General features: G+C 37.3%; 1 protein-coding gene and 1 long non-coding RNA gene across 5 annotated transcripts in view; one reads left to right on the top strand and one right to left on the bottom strand.

Annotated features, from left to right (window-relative positions):
• Cirl (Calcium-independent receptor for alpha-latrotoxin) overlaps nucleotides 1-14,411 on the bottom strand; it is a 408,720-nt gene that overhangs the window by 13,787 nt on the left and 380,522 nt on the right. For all 4 annotated transcript variants that reach the window (XM_088234636.1, XM_088234638.1, XM_088234640.1 and 1 more), the window contains exons 11-23: nucleotides 13,237-13,368; nucleotides 12,174-12,313; nucleotides 11,389-11,548; nucleotides 10,723-10,890; nucleotides 10,439-10,561; nucleotides 10,158-10,339; nucleotides 9,546-9,673; nucleotides 9,009-9,234; nucleotides 8,099-8,264; nucleotides 5,869-6,083; nucleotides 4,570-4,667; nucleotides 2,523-2,691; nucleotides 1,869-2,096 (exon numbers count right to left, since the gene is read on the bottom strand). In XM_088234636.1, coding sequence (XP_088090762.1) covers nucleotides 1,869-2,096; nucleotides 2,523-2,691; nucleotides 4,570-4,667; nucleotides 5,869-6,083; nucleotides 8,099-8,264; nucleotides 9,009-9,234; nucleotides 9,546-9,673; nucleotides 10,158-10,339; nucleotides 10,439-10,561; nucleotides 10,723-10,890; nucleotides 11,389-11,548; nucleotides 12,174-12,313; nucleotides 13,237-13,368 — 2,135 coding nt within the window. The remainder of the gene's footprint in view (nucleotides 1-1,868; nucleotides 2,097-2,522; nucleotides 2,692-4,569; nucleotides 4,668-5,868; nucleotides 6,084-8,098; nucleotides 8,265-9,008; nucleotides 9,235-9,545; nucleotides 9,674-10,157; nucleotides 10,340-10,438; nucleotides 10,562-10,722; nucleotides 10,891-11,388; nucleotides 11,549-12,173; nucleotides 12,314-13,236; nucleotides 13,369-14,411) is intronic.
• The window catches only part of LOC148276174 (uncharacterized), a 164,157-nt gene that overhangs the window by 129,460 nt on the left and 20,286 nt on the right, over nucleotides 1-14,411 (top strand). The window lies entirely within an intron of this gene.

Below are 14,411 nucleotides of genomic sequence, written 5' to 3'. Positions count from 1 at the left end.
ATACGCCAACAACTAACATTCATTACCTAGGTAATTGCTAGAGGGAATTTATCTTCAACTATACCGGTCTAGGTCAGTGGTCGGCAAACCGGGAGCCGAATGCGTCTCCTTCTCCACTCTAGTGCGGCTCAGCGCCAGTTACACTTCTTGTTCAAATTATTTAGTCTACAGGTTTATTTTATTTATTTTATTTTATTAGGGAAATCAACAGTTCTACATACATATTTTTAGTAAACAAACAGATATAGTGTATAAACTCAGAACTAATAACAGATTTCCACATAGTATACAAAGTTAGTAAAGAAAATATATATTACATATCAAATAAATACATACAATTTATACATATAAAAATGTTATTTTCAAGTACTCAATAATCAAAGATTTTTAAATATTAATTTTAAGAACATTAAGAACGTTCTATAGAAGAACTTCTAGGACTATTGCCTTTTGAATTATTGAGGATATTGCAAATACTGTAATCGAATACATGGAGAAGCATCATATTAAACTTGATAAAATTATTTCAATTTTAATATATGGAGCTAAAATTATGACCGAAGTGAGAATGGTTTTTTTTTCTATTTTCGAAGCAAAAATTAATTTATTATATAAATAAAAGACGAGTGATACTTTAATCCACAAATTTGGAATATCCAGTGACCGGTTTCATCGCTTTCGCGACATCTTCGAGACTGGTATCTTTATCAAGGAGTAAGGATAGATAATTCAAAATCATATGAAAGTAAATTAAATAAAGTTATTTTGGAACCGGTGAAGCCGATGAAACCGGTCACTGGATATTCCAAATTTGTGGATTAAAGTATCACTCGTCTTTTATTTATATAATAAATTACAATGAACTTCCAACAAGAATTTTCACTTACAAACTTAAATGCAAAAATTAATCACGAGATGCCTTTTTACCATTACACATCAAAAATTAAAAATGTTATGGATTTGGTGATCAAAAACACAATTTTCAATAAAATTGTTGTTAAATCTCCTTTAGATCGCTAATTTAAAGAATGTTTACTTAATAACACAGAGTAAATGCGGAGATCTTCACTGCATAATGAGATTCGTTGGCTTTGAAGAGGAAACCGTTTAACGAAAATAAATTTGGCTCTCAAGAGAAATCTTAGTCGTCATAATGCTGATCTTTGGCTCTTTTGACTAATGATTTTGCCGACCACTGGTCTAGGAGAGTATGACGTCTTTATCTTCCCATCATAATCGAGGCCCTGAATGGTTTAAATTCACAATTGGACCTGGTAGGTGATTGTTATACCCTATGGTGGTATATGAAGATCAATAATAATACTTTATGTAGTTTATTATAAATACTTATTATACTGTGGTTAGAAAGCGACTGTTTACTAGGAGAGACAAATCTAGAATGACTTGCCAAGCTGTGTGGGTATGCAGACGACAGTAGATATATTGTTGTCGCTTTGGGCAACAGCAAATCACACAATGACAAAACGAAAAGATTATAATGTCAAACTCAATGTCAAACATCACTTAGTATATAGTTTATCAAAAATGTTAATATCGAAAAAACTTTTGCTGAGCCAGCTAATAGCAGGCGAGCCAGTGTTCAGGCAGGACAATGCCGGTCGGGTCCGCTATTTATGATTTTACTGTATATTGTAAGAGCCCTCTGGCTAGTATTGGGAGCATCACTAGAAGTGCATACTAGAATAAGTCCAGGGGGCTAGATAACAAAATAAGAATTAAAAAACACTTTCTCATCCACTTCGAAATAGGTCGGGGGTAGTGCACATCGATTAACCCTCGTAAGTATTCAAGGTAATGGAAATATTTCATTTTATCTAGACAACTCAAATACATGTAGGTTCACGCACCGATTGGTGGCCGTCCAGGCCGTCTTCGAGTCGCACGTCGTCGTGCTGGCGGCGCCCCTTGGCGGGCGGCGCCTGGCCTAGCGTGCCGGCAGGGGCCCCCGTGGAGGGCGGCGGAGAGGAGGAGCCCCCGGCCCCCGTGGTGGCGCTGGGGGGCGCGGCGGGCGCCAGCCGCGCGCAGCACGAGAGCCAGCGGTGGCGGCGCCCCAGACGCCCGCACTCTTTCTGGAACTGGAGAGAAACGTCGTCATTTATTTTTGTTTCGGCTTGGTGGAATCGTCGTCATATCTTAATTTGTCAATCCTCTTATGCAAATATCTAGTCTATTGACAGGTAAAACTCATAAAAGGTGACTTTATGTCTCCAAGTTCTATATTTTCCAACAATCTAGAGTTGGCACGACTTAAATCCTACTCTAACGAACAAGGGGCATCCCTTGTAACAGAGGGTGACACCCTGTTCCAAAAAAATGTGGGGGGTGATGCAGAGAAATAATTAAGGACTAAAGATTTTTCATAAAAAAAAAATTCCTGAATATATCCTTGTTTTTGTAAACCTGTCAAACGGATCTACTGTCTGGATATACCACGTATATATCTATCAAAGTTATTTCCTGTCTTTTGAGATATTAATATATTAAAAATGGTTTTTACTTACAGCTTCATTCAACAAGCAATGGAAGATGAAGATCAGAACGCCTTGGAGAGAGTTGCAGATGGTGAAGAGGTAGGCAAACACCACTGTCTCCTCACTGAGGTACAGCAGACCGAAGGTCCATGTTAATCCGAGTAGAATGGAGAGGAACAGCGCACTTCGCAGCCAAATCCTTGAAAAACAATGAGAAATTGTAATGCAAAAATTAAAATTTTTCGTTGGTTTGGTAAATATCAGCCGTTTCTGTAACTCAGCTCTCACGATGGGCGCTATTGTTGGTAAAAATTGACGCGATAAATGTTTCTCACTGCGATAGTTTATCATTTTACCGATTCCAATGGAATGTCGACTTAAATTTATCGATCAGGAATTATTATATTTTTTAATTTTGCCACACTTCAACCTCATGCATGGCAATACTAATATCAAATGGCATTAATAAAAATATATTTGGCACCATTTAATTATTCTATCAATTGAAGAATGGAAAATGCTGTATAACAATTTGTTTTATAATGTTGTAATCATTTGCGAGCAATTTATCTTTTTTATTTAAACTCTTAACTAATTCCTGTGTCCCCTGCGCTAGCACTGAGATTGTAAAACTTTACCTTCATTTTCATTATTATATCATATAATATGATATTGTCATGGCTTATATTTTTTAATTAGTATATCAATTACATGCCAGCAAAGCTTTCTTTACCCCTTAGAGAGAATTTAGAATCGTACTGCCGGTCTCGAAATTTCGATACTAGCATCTCGAGTCTCGGTATTGAAAATGTCTCGAGTCTCGAGTCTCGAATGCAAGCCCTGCCCTACTCGTAATCCCTCCGTTGTATAATTTGGAGTTGTCAAAGGTTTACTAAGGACAGCAATGACTATAGTCCTTAAAATTTAACTTGATTAAAATGACAGCTGCCCAACTAATGTCAACAGTGATGGGAAATTACTGATCACTGATCATGTACCGATCAAATCGATTTTATCAGTTTTTTCTTGCAGACATGAAACTCCGTTTCCAAAAATTGATACAAAAATGCAAAAACAAGCCTTTTATATTGTTTTCAATACAATTATTCACCAAAAAATAAGACATTTATACTTTTTTCATGAACATTATCAAATGATTTTTTTTTTTTATTCGATCAATTTGTCCCATCTCCAACGTTTTTGCAAAATGATGTAACCTTGTAAGAAAGTCATTAATAATTACGTTTATTTTTTTATTTTTTTAGAGTTAAAGCTGATTTTATATACAATATTTGAGTTTGTGCAAATGTTCGTAGACAAAAGACTGGATTTCACCCCCTCGGGAGTCATTAAGATTAACAAAATTATTATAATTAAAGATTAAGATTAAAAATTGGAAAATTGTTTTCAGGCGTTGCCTAGAATGTGAAATAATTCAGTCAGATGAATCTCTTTGCAACAATAAAGGTTTCAGCTCTTTAACTTCACTAAAATCAACAGATGGAAGAATTGAAGAAATACGGATGTTTAAACATAGGCAAAATGGTGAATGTTACACAGTGTGTAAAGTGGCCACTTTTCATTTTTTCATTTCATTTTTTTTTTTTTGCACCACAACAGGCCAGGAGGCCCAATTACAGTGGTGAATTACAATTTACAATTACAATTATGAAAAATCACATTTTTAATTTTTGTGTTCTCACCGGGAATCGAACCCGGAACCTTCCATGCGTGAGTCAAGCATCTTGACCACTACACCACTTACACCAGCCAATAACAGGTCATAAGCCCTGTAAATGCCTAGACTTCCATATTCCCTTATTTAAGGTATTCTCCATTCCTGTTGTAATTTGTTAATCTTCTTTTCTATATTTATGTTGATTTATATGTCAAGCATTGTATTAAAAAAAAAAATTAACATACCAAATACGAGTGATTTTTTGTGTCAATATAAAACACTCCTTAGATGTTACTACAAAGTTATGTCGTCACTTTTTCTGACAAATGCCATTCTAATCAAGCTATATTTTAAGGACCAGAGGATATATGATTTTTACCATTGAAGTAGAGAACTTACTTGATTTTGTACAACTTGTTATTTTCCTTGGCCTTGATAGACACATTCGAGTGATGGCACATCATATAGATTACCATACACAGACACACCCAGTTTGCCTGAAACAGAAAGGTATCAGATATTTATTAATTACTAGCTTTAACTCGCTGCTTCGCTCACGTGGTATAATGGAGAAATTATTTAGGTAATTAATTAGTTGTGTCGTTTATCAATAAGAGTTTTAGTTTATTTACAACTCGATGCAAATGGCCTCCAAAATTGAAATGCTTTGGTCAATCATAAGAACGCTGTTCGGGCCAAAACCAAATTTGTCAATATTTCGTTAATTAAATAATATATTTTGTAAAGAACGCATTCAAATACAAACTAATACAACTTTCGGACAAAGGGATTTTGAGTATTATTCAATTAAAATCTATAACCTAGTATTTTACTTTTTCCTCATTCGCATGTCACCCGAAATTAAGGAGACCATCGACGTGATAATCCTGCACCAGCTGGCGTGAACAAATGCAAATATTTATTTTTCACAAAAAACCAACACAGAACTCCTTTCCAGATTTTGTAAATAATGCTTATCTAAGCCTTTCATAATGACGGGTCATAAAGGCCTGTAAATTCCTCATCATCATCAGTGGCGCTACAGCCCGTTGTGGGCCCTGGCCTCCTCCGGAATTTGTCTCCATTCGTCCCTGCACCCCGCGGCTCTTCTCCAGTTTGTCAGGCCAATCGCTCTTATGTCACTTTCCACATTATCCAGCCATCTTAATTTTGGTCTGCCTCTGCTTCGTCAGCCTTCCGGAGTGGTATAAATAATATTTTTTGGGGTGCGGTTATCATTCATTCTGTGCACATGGCCCAACCATTGTAATCTTCTTATTTTGATGAATTGTGCAATGTTGGGTTTGCCATACAGTGCCTCTAATTCATGATTAAACCGTCTCCTCCACACTCCGTTTTGGTTGACAGCACCAAATATCTTCCTAAATATTTATCTTTCGAATACTAATACCATATTTTCATCTCTTTTAGTCATAACCCAGCATTCGGCACCATATGTAATGACCGGTCTGAGAAGAGTTTTGTAAATAATGGTCTTAGTTTTTCTAGTGAGCAATTTGGATCCCAGATGTTTTAACAAGCCATAATAACATCTGTTTGCTGCCGATAGCCGTGCTCTGTAAATTCCTGGACTTCCATATTTCCTTCTCTAATATATTTTCCATCGCTGTTGTAACACGCAAATTTCTTTATGAATTAAGTACTAAATTTGTTTTGAGAGTTTTACAGTTCACTGACCAGTAAGACAAAAGCGACAGGCAGTACGAAGCCGAGAATGAAGTAGTTGTCCGATCGGAGCCAGCAGTGCTGCGCCGTGCCGTAGCTGGTGTAGTCCACAGCCCCACAGGTGAGAACCACTAGGAAAGGCACGATGTAGGCGGCAGGGTAGTACCAGCGGGCTCGTGCCCTCTCCGGTTCAAACACTTCCACGAGCATGGCGTACAGTTGAAAACCTGGGGGGAAAAGATGAAAATTATTCAAAGAAATTACTAATAATTAATAATTAATCATTTAAATCTAATCTACTTAAAAGACTTCCATTCAGTGTGCCACCTAGACCGATAAGACAATATTTTCTGTTTTACACAGACAACGCGTCAACAAACTATCTGAAACAATCAACAATACCTAGAATATGCGAGCAATATAACAATAGATTTACCGAGGCTGATATTTTTTACGACAATGCGTGTAAATTTAAGTGAAAAATCATAGAAATATTGAGGGAAGCAGATATTTAATTTATTTTATTATTATATGCACATTTTTCAGAAACCGCGTCACCATCTGTCAGATTGTCAAATAAAACAAGGCGGATATTTTGTTAGTATTGCCAGGGTAGTCAAATTTTTTACCCGGCTTTCTATTAATAAACCTCAGTATAATATTGAACTGTATTAATTTGACAGTGTTTGATTATGTCCAAATGCTTGCAGACTGGCTGGATTTCCTCCCTAGGGAGTTGTTCATATTTAAATTTATTTCAACAGAGAGGGAAAGAGTTTTCGTGAAGAAATTTGGAAGTCTAGGCATTTACAGGGCTTATGACCTGTCATTGGCTGGTTTAAGTGGCCACTTTACACACTGTGTAACATTCACCATTCTGCCCATGTTTGAACATCCACATTTCCTCAACTCTTCCATCTGTTGACTTTTGTGAAGTGAAAGAGCTGAAACCTTTATCACGTGGGTGAGATTCATCCGGCTGAACCAAATCACCTACTAGGCAACGCCTGGAAACAATTTTCCAATTTTTATACTTCTTCTTTTACCAGGTAGTAATTCAACAGTGTTTGATTATGTCCAAATGCTTGCAGACTGGCTGGATTTCCTCCCTAGGGAGTTGTTCATATTTAAATTTATTTCAACAGAGAGGGAAAGAGTTTTCGTGAAGAAATTTAGTAAAGTGGCCACTTAAACCAGCCAATGACAGGTCATAAGCCCTGTAAATGCCTAGACTTCCAAATTTCTTCACGAAAACTCTTTCCCTCTCTGTTGAAATAAATTTAAATGTATTAATTTGACTTAGTTACTAAATGATTATCCAATGTTTTTTTTTTTATAGTACAATCGGTAATTTTTTTTGTGGTAAAACATAACACAACGTAGCACAAAATTATTATTATTATTATGGATAACTTATATAGCGCCATTTTCGTACTATAATACCTCAAGGGCGCTTTACATAGTGATTCTATAGTTAAATAAATTTAATTGAAGCTTTTAAATTTGTAATTTAATTAAAACAATTTATTTTTTTTGTCACATGCTACGGATTTATTCAAATGATTTAGAGAACAAGTGGGTTTTAAGTTTTTACCGAAACATCACTTCACTCTCACAGCCTCGCACCTCTGCTGGGAGAGCATTCCATGCCATAGGGCCTGCGACCGCAAATGCGCGTTCTATAAATTTAGTGCGCTGTTTGCGTAGAGGTATAATAACTTTTCCTCTCGCCGTAGACATAGTTGATCTAAGCGTGAGACGCCTGTCAGCTAGTTCATCTGGAATGCATAGTTCCCTTAGATATTCCGGAGCAGAGTTGTGCAGTAACTTATACATAAGCCAACAGAGTTTGTATTCGACCCTCTCTGGAAAACGTAGCCAGTGTAGTTCCCAAAGTAGTGGAGTGATATGACTGAACTTAGAGATTCCGAAAATAAGTCTCGCTGCAGCATTCAATACAGATTGTAGGCGAGTCATTTTGTTCATTGGTAGACCTGCATAGATACCATTACAATAATCTATATATAATAATATTTGTGTTATGACAATATATTGTTTATGGTTTGGCAACATTACGCGGAAACTTAACGCATGCGCGCAGGTGGGATATCATGCAGGGGGGGCCATTTGGCAATTTTCGGACACAGTGCGATGTATGCAAACATGATTCTATGAGGCTATTTTTTATTATATTTTCATGAGAATATACCGGAGAAATCTCTTTGGAATTTGTATAAGTTACCTTCTAAGAACATCCAAGCGAAAGCTGCCAGGAAGAAGTAGTGAAGAAGAGCGGCAATCACTCCACACACCATTTTGTTGGCGGTTTTCTCCACTCCAAACATGAAGATCAACTCGGCCACCAGGAGACAGAAGCAGAGGTTCTTGTGGATTGTTATACGATCAGACTGGAAAATAAAAATCAATTAAAAATATGATTTGTAAGATTAGGGTTGTCGAAACGGGGAGCTTCTACCCCAGTTGGAGGTGACAGAATGAAACGACATTATGCTTTGATACATATTATTGATACGGATTATACACGGTGTTTCAGGGCCAGACCCCAAAACTTCAGAGGAAACATAGTAAACTTTTTAAAAAATCCTCATAATTTTTTTCCAAAAAACTCTTTTTTTAAATTGTTTTCTTCATTATTTTCATAATCTAAAAATTTTAAACATTAGCATGAGGAATGTTCCTCTGAAGTTTCGCGGTCTGGATCTGAAACACCATGTATAATAAAGAATCGGTAATGAAGCGCAAGAGTTACTGACTAAACTACGTGTTTTAACTTATGTGTTCTACAGCTTACATAGTAATTTATTTATTAATTATTTGAATGCTTCACTAGAATATATTATTTAGATCTACATAATATTTTCTTTACTTCCTAGTGGGGAGTTGGGGTCGTTTTCTATGTCCCTGCCTGGCAGCAATCCGGATCCACAAAGTAATCTACAATGGATTTGAAGTCACAAAGTTGTTTAACCGGCAGGACATCACATAATTAAAAATACACGCCTTCGCCCATATGTTGCGTATCACGAATTACGCTATCGGGTACAAACCATATTTTGTTTTTCGGCGATCTTTATCCGAGTAGTGCCGGGAAGGGGGGGAACAAGCGAGACAAGCAATAGGCAGTTGGTTACCTTCATTCCCCGGAAGCAGTGGAAGACCACGAAGGCGGCCAGGAGGGCGACGGCGCTCAGCGTGCAGCCGGCAAGCGTGATGAGGTGCAGCGCCAGGCGATGCGCACGCGGAAGCGCCACTCCGCGAACGTCCATCAGCAGGGCGAAGTTGGTCAGGTGCACGCACTGGCAGCCCGTGTGGGTAGCGTTCGTCCATTCCACGCGGCAGCCTTCCGCAGACCAGACGCTGGAAGCAAAAGGACATTTGAAGGAATGATGTAGGTACATTATAACATAATTTATTTACAAAACATACATTTATTCGATTTCGCCAGTATTTTTCATTGCTGGCTCGTCCGTAACAACTTGTATCATTTCCTGCATTGCTGCTGATACTCATTGTCGGGAAACCTCAAGTTGTCCGGTTATTGCCCAAATTCAGATTTATCCGTACTAATCCTTGTTGCGAATTATGTGGGTATGCATGGGTCAAGTATTGTCACAAATTCTAAGTATACTTAAGGACAGAAAAAAAACTTTTTTTTAAAGTAAACTCACTTGACAGTGTAATCCCAGAAGACACAGGTTGGATTGGTGACATTTTCAGTGCGAAGATGACGCAGGGTCAATTTCACTGGCTGTGACAGTTGGATGTGACGTCCTTTTCCTAAACTGGCCGATATTACCTGCAAATAACAAAGTTTACAAACATTAGTGATAATTTTGCAATGGCGTCTTTTCACGGTTTTTAAAAAATTATGTTTTTTTAAATAAACAAAATTACGATGGTAAAAGTATTACTATGTTTACCGTGTGAAGTCTGATAAATTTCCTACAAAGGTTTAAAAGATGTATATTTTGAATTACCTAAAAACAAGACGTTTCACACTCTACGGGACAAATGGCATGTATTACGTTACCGCGCCATACTTGTACGCAATGTTTGTTAGAAGCGCACTCGGCGGGCAAGATGTGTGATGTGAAAATGACAAGACGCCAACTGCGAGCCGTTTTATATATGCTCATTTTTCATTACTTTTTTCACGCATTTTTGAGAAATATTTGTGCAATTAACCAAAAACATTTTTTACACATAATTTCCTGTAGCACTAAACTTCCTCATTGTGACAAATATTCTCTCATCAGTAAAACAATTAAAAGATCGTTTACCTTCGAATTGATAACTCTGGTGACATTATCGCGGTCCTTGTTGATCTGAGGATGTTCGGGTAATGGGACCGGCGGAATCTCCTCGACGTACGGCGGATGAGGAGCTGATGGAGGCTGGAGTATCTCTTCCAAGCGGTCAAATGCCACAAACACAATACGGACCAAACCACCTTCAGAGTTGTCTGCAAAATTCACAAAACAAAGTGCATTAGTTTGAAAATAATATTTTAAGCAACGACATGCATCGATGCCCGAAGTCATGGACTAGGAAGGAAACTTACCAATGAGAGCTCCTCTGGGTAAGAATATCGTATCCTGGCTGGCGGTCCACTGCTCCCGAGCTATAGCAGAAGGAAACTCTTCCGTTTCCACATTCCTGGTCTCCAAGACCCTCACAGAAAGCACTAGAAACAAAGAAAAAAAAAAAAAAATTTTTTGTTTGTCATACACATTAATAAGTCTTCGCACACCGGTTTGCACAGATAAATCGCTACGATATGTCTTAACATTATTTGTTACAATTAACAACATACATAATTTAAGAGTATAGATTCATTTGACTTACATATATTTTTGACTTGTTGAACGATGGTTTTTTCCCTCAGGATAGCTTCAGCCAATAGAAAAGCGTTCTCTTCTAAGCCAATCAGAAGCGAAGTTGCAACTCTCATCTGCGCCGGGTGACTCAAGTCCTTCCACGATGCTTGCTGAGAGGCGTCCAGCAAATTTGAACCTAAAAAAAGTATTGTTAAATCATCGTTATCATCAAAGCCTAATTAGCACCTGATGGTGCCATAGGACACTGCATCGGTAAAATAAATGCTAAGGTTCAGCTTCCGATCCAGGGACAGTGAAATATTGCAGTGTCAAACCATCTTATTAACAAATATTTAATGTTGACTCTCCCAAGAATTGAACTCAGGACTTCAAGCATGGCAGGCGAACATGCCAACCACTACTACGACTTTTTCAGGATTTTTACCTGAGAGTAGCCATCGAGTCAAAAACTCGTCCAGGATTCTTGTTCTATTTCACACACAGATTCTTCATCCACCCGGACACATAGAATTATATATTGTCAAATAATCAAAAAAAAAATACACGCAATGCCATTTTTACACATTCATACGTTGAAAATGCATCAAGGCTCTATTTATTTGTGGGTGTCTTAAGGGCCATGTATTTCGTTTTGAAAATATTCCAAAATAAGGTATTCATTAGTTAAATTTACCTGTCTTGACAGCTCCGAGGAGCAGATCGGTGACAATGGCTTCTTTCTGTCTGGAATCCGGGAAGGTTTTGATATTCTGGGCCATGCGGGTTGAAAGCTTCTTCATGATGTTAGTAGTAGTCATCATATCACCGCCATACAGAGTCTTTGAAGATGTAACCTGGAGAACGAAATGATTTAATAAGATACGAGATGATTAAGATGAATAAGAACCTCTCGAAACCGACGGAGTTTGTAAGCAAAATTGTAAAAACTGTACCAAAGTGTACATCAGGCAGACTGCCAGAAAAATTACCAAAAGAGGAAAGGAGCACATGAACGCATACAGGATCGGCTACCCAGAAAAATCGGATTTGGCCGAACACAACTTACGTACGAATGACATTAGGCACCCGAAAAACTCATTGTGCATCTTAACTGCAGTGAAAATCTAAGAAATTCAATAATTTAATACACAATTTATAAAAAAAAACTGCATATTTTATAGCCAAAGCCATTTTATATAAAACAAATGATTGTTCATTCATTAGAATTATATTATTAGCTCCTTAAGATTTCATATTTTGGCCTAGTGTTGAGAGTATCCTATGCGTCATACTTCCGTTCGTCATGAAGGGGAAGATCGAGGAACGTAGAAACAGCTTTCCTGGCTTCGAAACATCCAAGCATAGACCAGAATTAGAGCTGTGGAGGAGCTGTTTAAAGACTGCTCTGGACAGGGAAGCTCTCTCCCAAGTGAAGAAGAAGATATTTTTACATAAATAACCAAAGACAGTAATACATACCTGCGACAGATCATTACTGATGCTCAGTAGAGACTCTCCCTCCTTGACTCTTGTTTCCAGGCTATTCAGCCATACAGATCTGCACTCGGATAAGTCGGGACTTTCGGATATCCACACGGCTTTGCCCTGGCTTTCAGAATCTAGAAACCAAAACACGAATTTAAAAAATAAAAAAAAACAATCTAGTATGAATGGAGAGCTTTCTTTTTGCTGGATTCATTCGTCTCAAGAATATGAAAAATAACCGGTTAAATTTATCTTAAGTGCGCTCGACATTGCCAATTGAATGTGACATCATAACTTCAGATGTCAAAGTTTATAAACGTAAATCGCTTGCTATTCTGCGATTTATGTATTTACTGTTTACAGTTCATCCTGAAGATGGCTCCTGCGATGGTAGCCGAAACGTCAAAACAAATCAAACACACACAATGTCACTTAAAAAAGAAACATATTGATAATAGTGACCGTGAAAACCTTCGCACCTATTTATACAAAAATAATATCAAAAACAAAACATTGTTATAAAATCCAGACGCTTTACAATGACACTTTATCTACCTATATGGATGTTTGTTTTTAACAAAAATCATCACCATCCCACGCAACTCATTAAACATCTTAAGTCCTTTATGATACAGATTGTTTTGAGTTGCCTGGATTCTTGTTTTGGGGAGTTTGAAACCTTCACCTCCCCTCGTAGGATAGCGATGAATATAATTAAAGTTTAAATATCACAGGAAAGCCATGGATAAATAATAAATACTTGTTAACATTGCCACTTTTTCATTTGTTTTGTAATTAAATTGTTGAAGGTTTTTCAAGAATAGCAATTTAACAAAGTATTCAAGATGAAGGGCTCGAAGGGTGAGAATTAATCTACGAGGACCAGTCACAATAGATCTACACACGTTGCAGTGAGGTCGGGAGCTTATACAGCGCTGACCCCCCTTTTTCAGAATCAGACTAAGTAGTCGAGGTGGATGACAAAATGGCACGTCTTTTGAGCATAAGGACGAGGCACAAGGTCGGATATGATTATAGATTGACAATTTTAAGGTACCGAAAGGTTTCTGGACAGTGAGAGAGTTTCCAGTATCGGAGTGGTCAGCGGAAGCCATCGGATCCGGCAGCATAAGGTTATCCAAATCTTGGCGGAAGTCACTCATATCTTGAATTTGGTCCACATCGCGTCCTGCAAAAAATTATCAAGATATTCAAACATATCAAAACTAATATACAAAACATATAAAAGCTAACTCCTGAGACTTTGAGTTTCAGCTGTTCTTCCCTCTTCTTGGTGGTCTTCCGGGCAGACGGCAAACGGCCGGAATTTTGTGGGCAATGGTATGGGGGATTTTGGAGCTATCCATTAGTGGAATTATTGACGTAATCTCTCTATAATCTATTTACTATGCACTGGGTATCGCAATTCTGTCTAACTTCTTGACTCGGGATTCTGCCTCTTTTGGGTTTCTCTGCGATTGCCTATAGTACTTTCATCTCTGACGTTCTGAGCAGTTATTTAGTTTTTCTATTTAGTTTTTCGTATTTTTTATTTTCTCCCTATCTATCCTCACCTCTGTTGTAAACACCATGATTTGGTCTGATACACGTTTTGTATATCCGAATTATGTTTTCAATAATCATGTGTTCATTGTACCATACGACATTTCTTAGGCATCCAGGTGTTTACTAACTGAGATAGATATGTTCTCATCATCACTATGGCAGCATCATCTGCATGGCATGTGATGTTAATGACCTTATCTCCCTTAGTAGATTCACTAATTTTTTTATTCTTAAAAGCGTTTTTATATATATTTATTCTGCTTGTGTAAGAAAAGGTTTTTGGCTTATATATTGTTGTGCTATATTTAGTTATAAAGGTGCTAAACTTGCTTTGTTTCTTTGTTGTTCTCAATATGTGTTATTTTCTAAATGTTAATATTATTCCTGAATTGAGTTGTTGTAACTCCTGGGAATGTAATTCAGCGTATTATACTTGTAAAATACTTTGTGTTATATGATTTATAAGTTAAAAAAAAAACACATCATTTATTTTTAAATGGAGGTCTGATCAGCCATACTCAACCTGCGGCCGGGCAAGCTTTTGTGTGCGGCCCGAAACACATTTATTATCAGAAAGCATGATTTAAAAAAATCTTGCATTCTGAGATTATATCTTGAGATACGCGCTAACACACTAAATCATACTAATGAGAAACTTCAGCCCTA

This window comes from Micrasema longulum, unplaced genomic scaffold (genome assembly GCF_059751315.1).
Source record: "Micrasema longulum isolate JH-2025_06_02 unplaced genomic scaffold, ASM5975131v1 h1tg001264l, whole genome shotgun sequence".
NCBI lineage: Eukaryota > Metazoa > Arthropoda > Insecta > Trichoptera > Brachycentridae > Micrasema > Micrasema longulum.
Note: the sequence above shows the minus strand (reverse complement) of the source record. Positions and strands in the feature narration are given on the sequence as shown.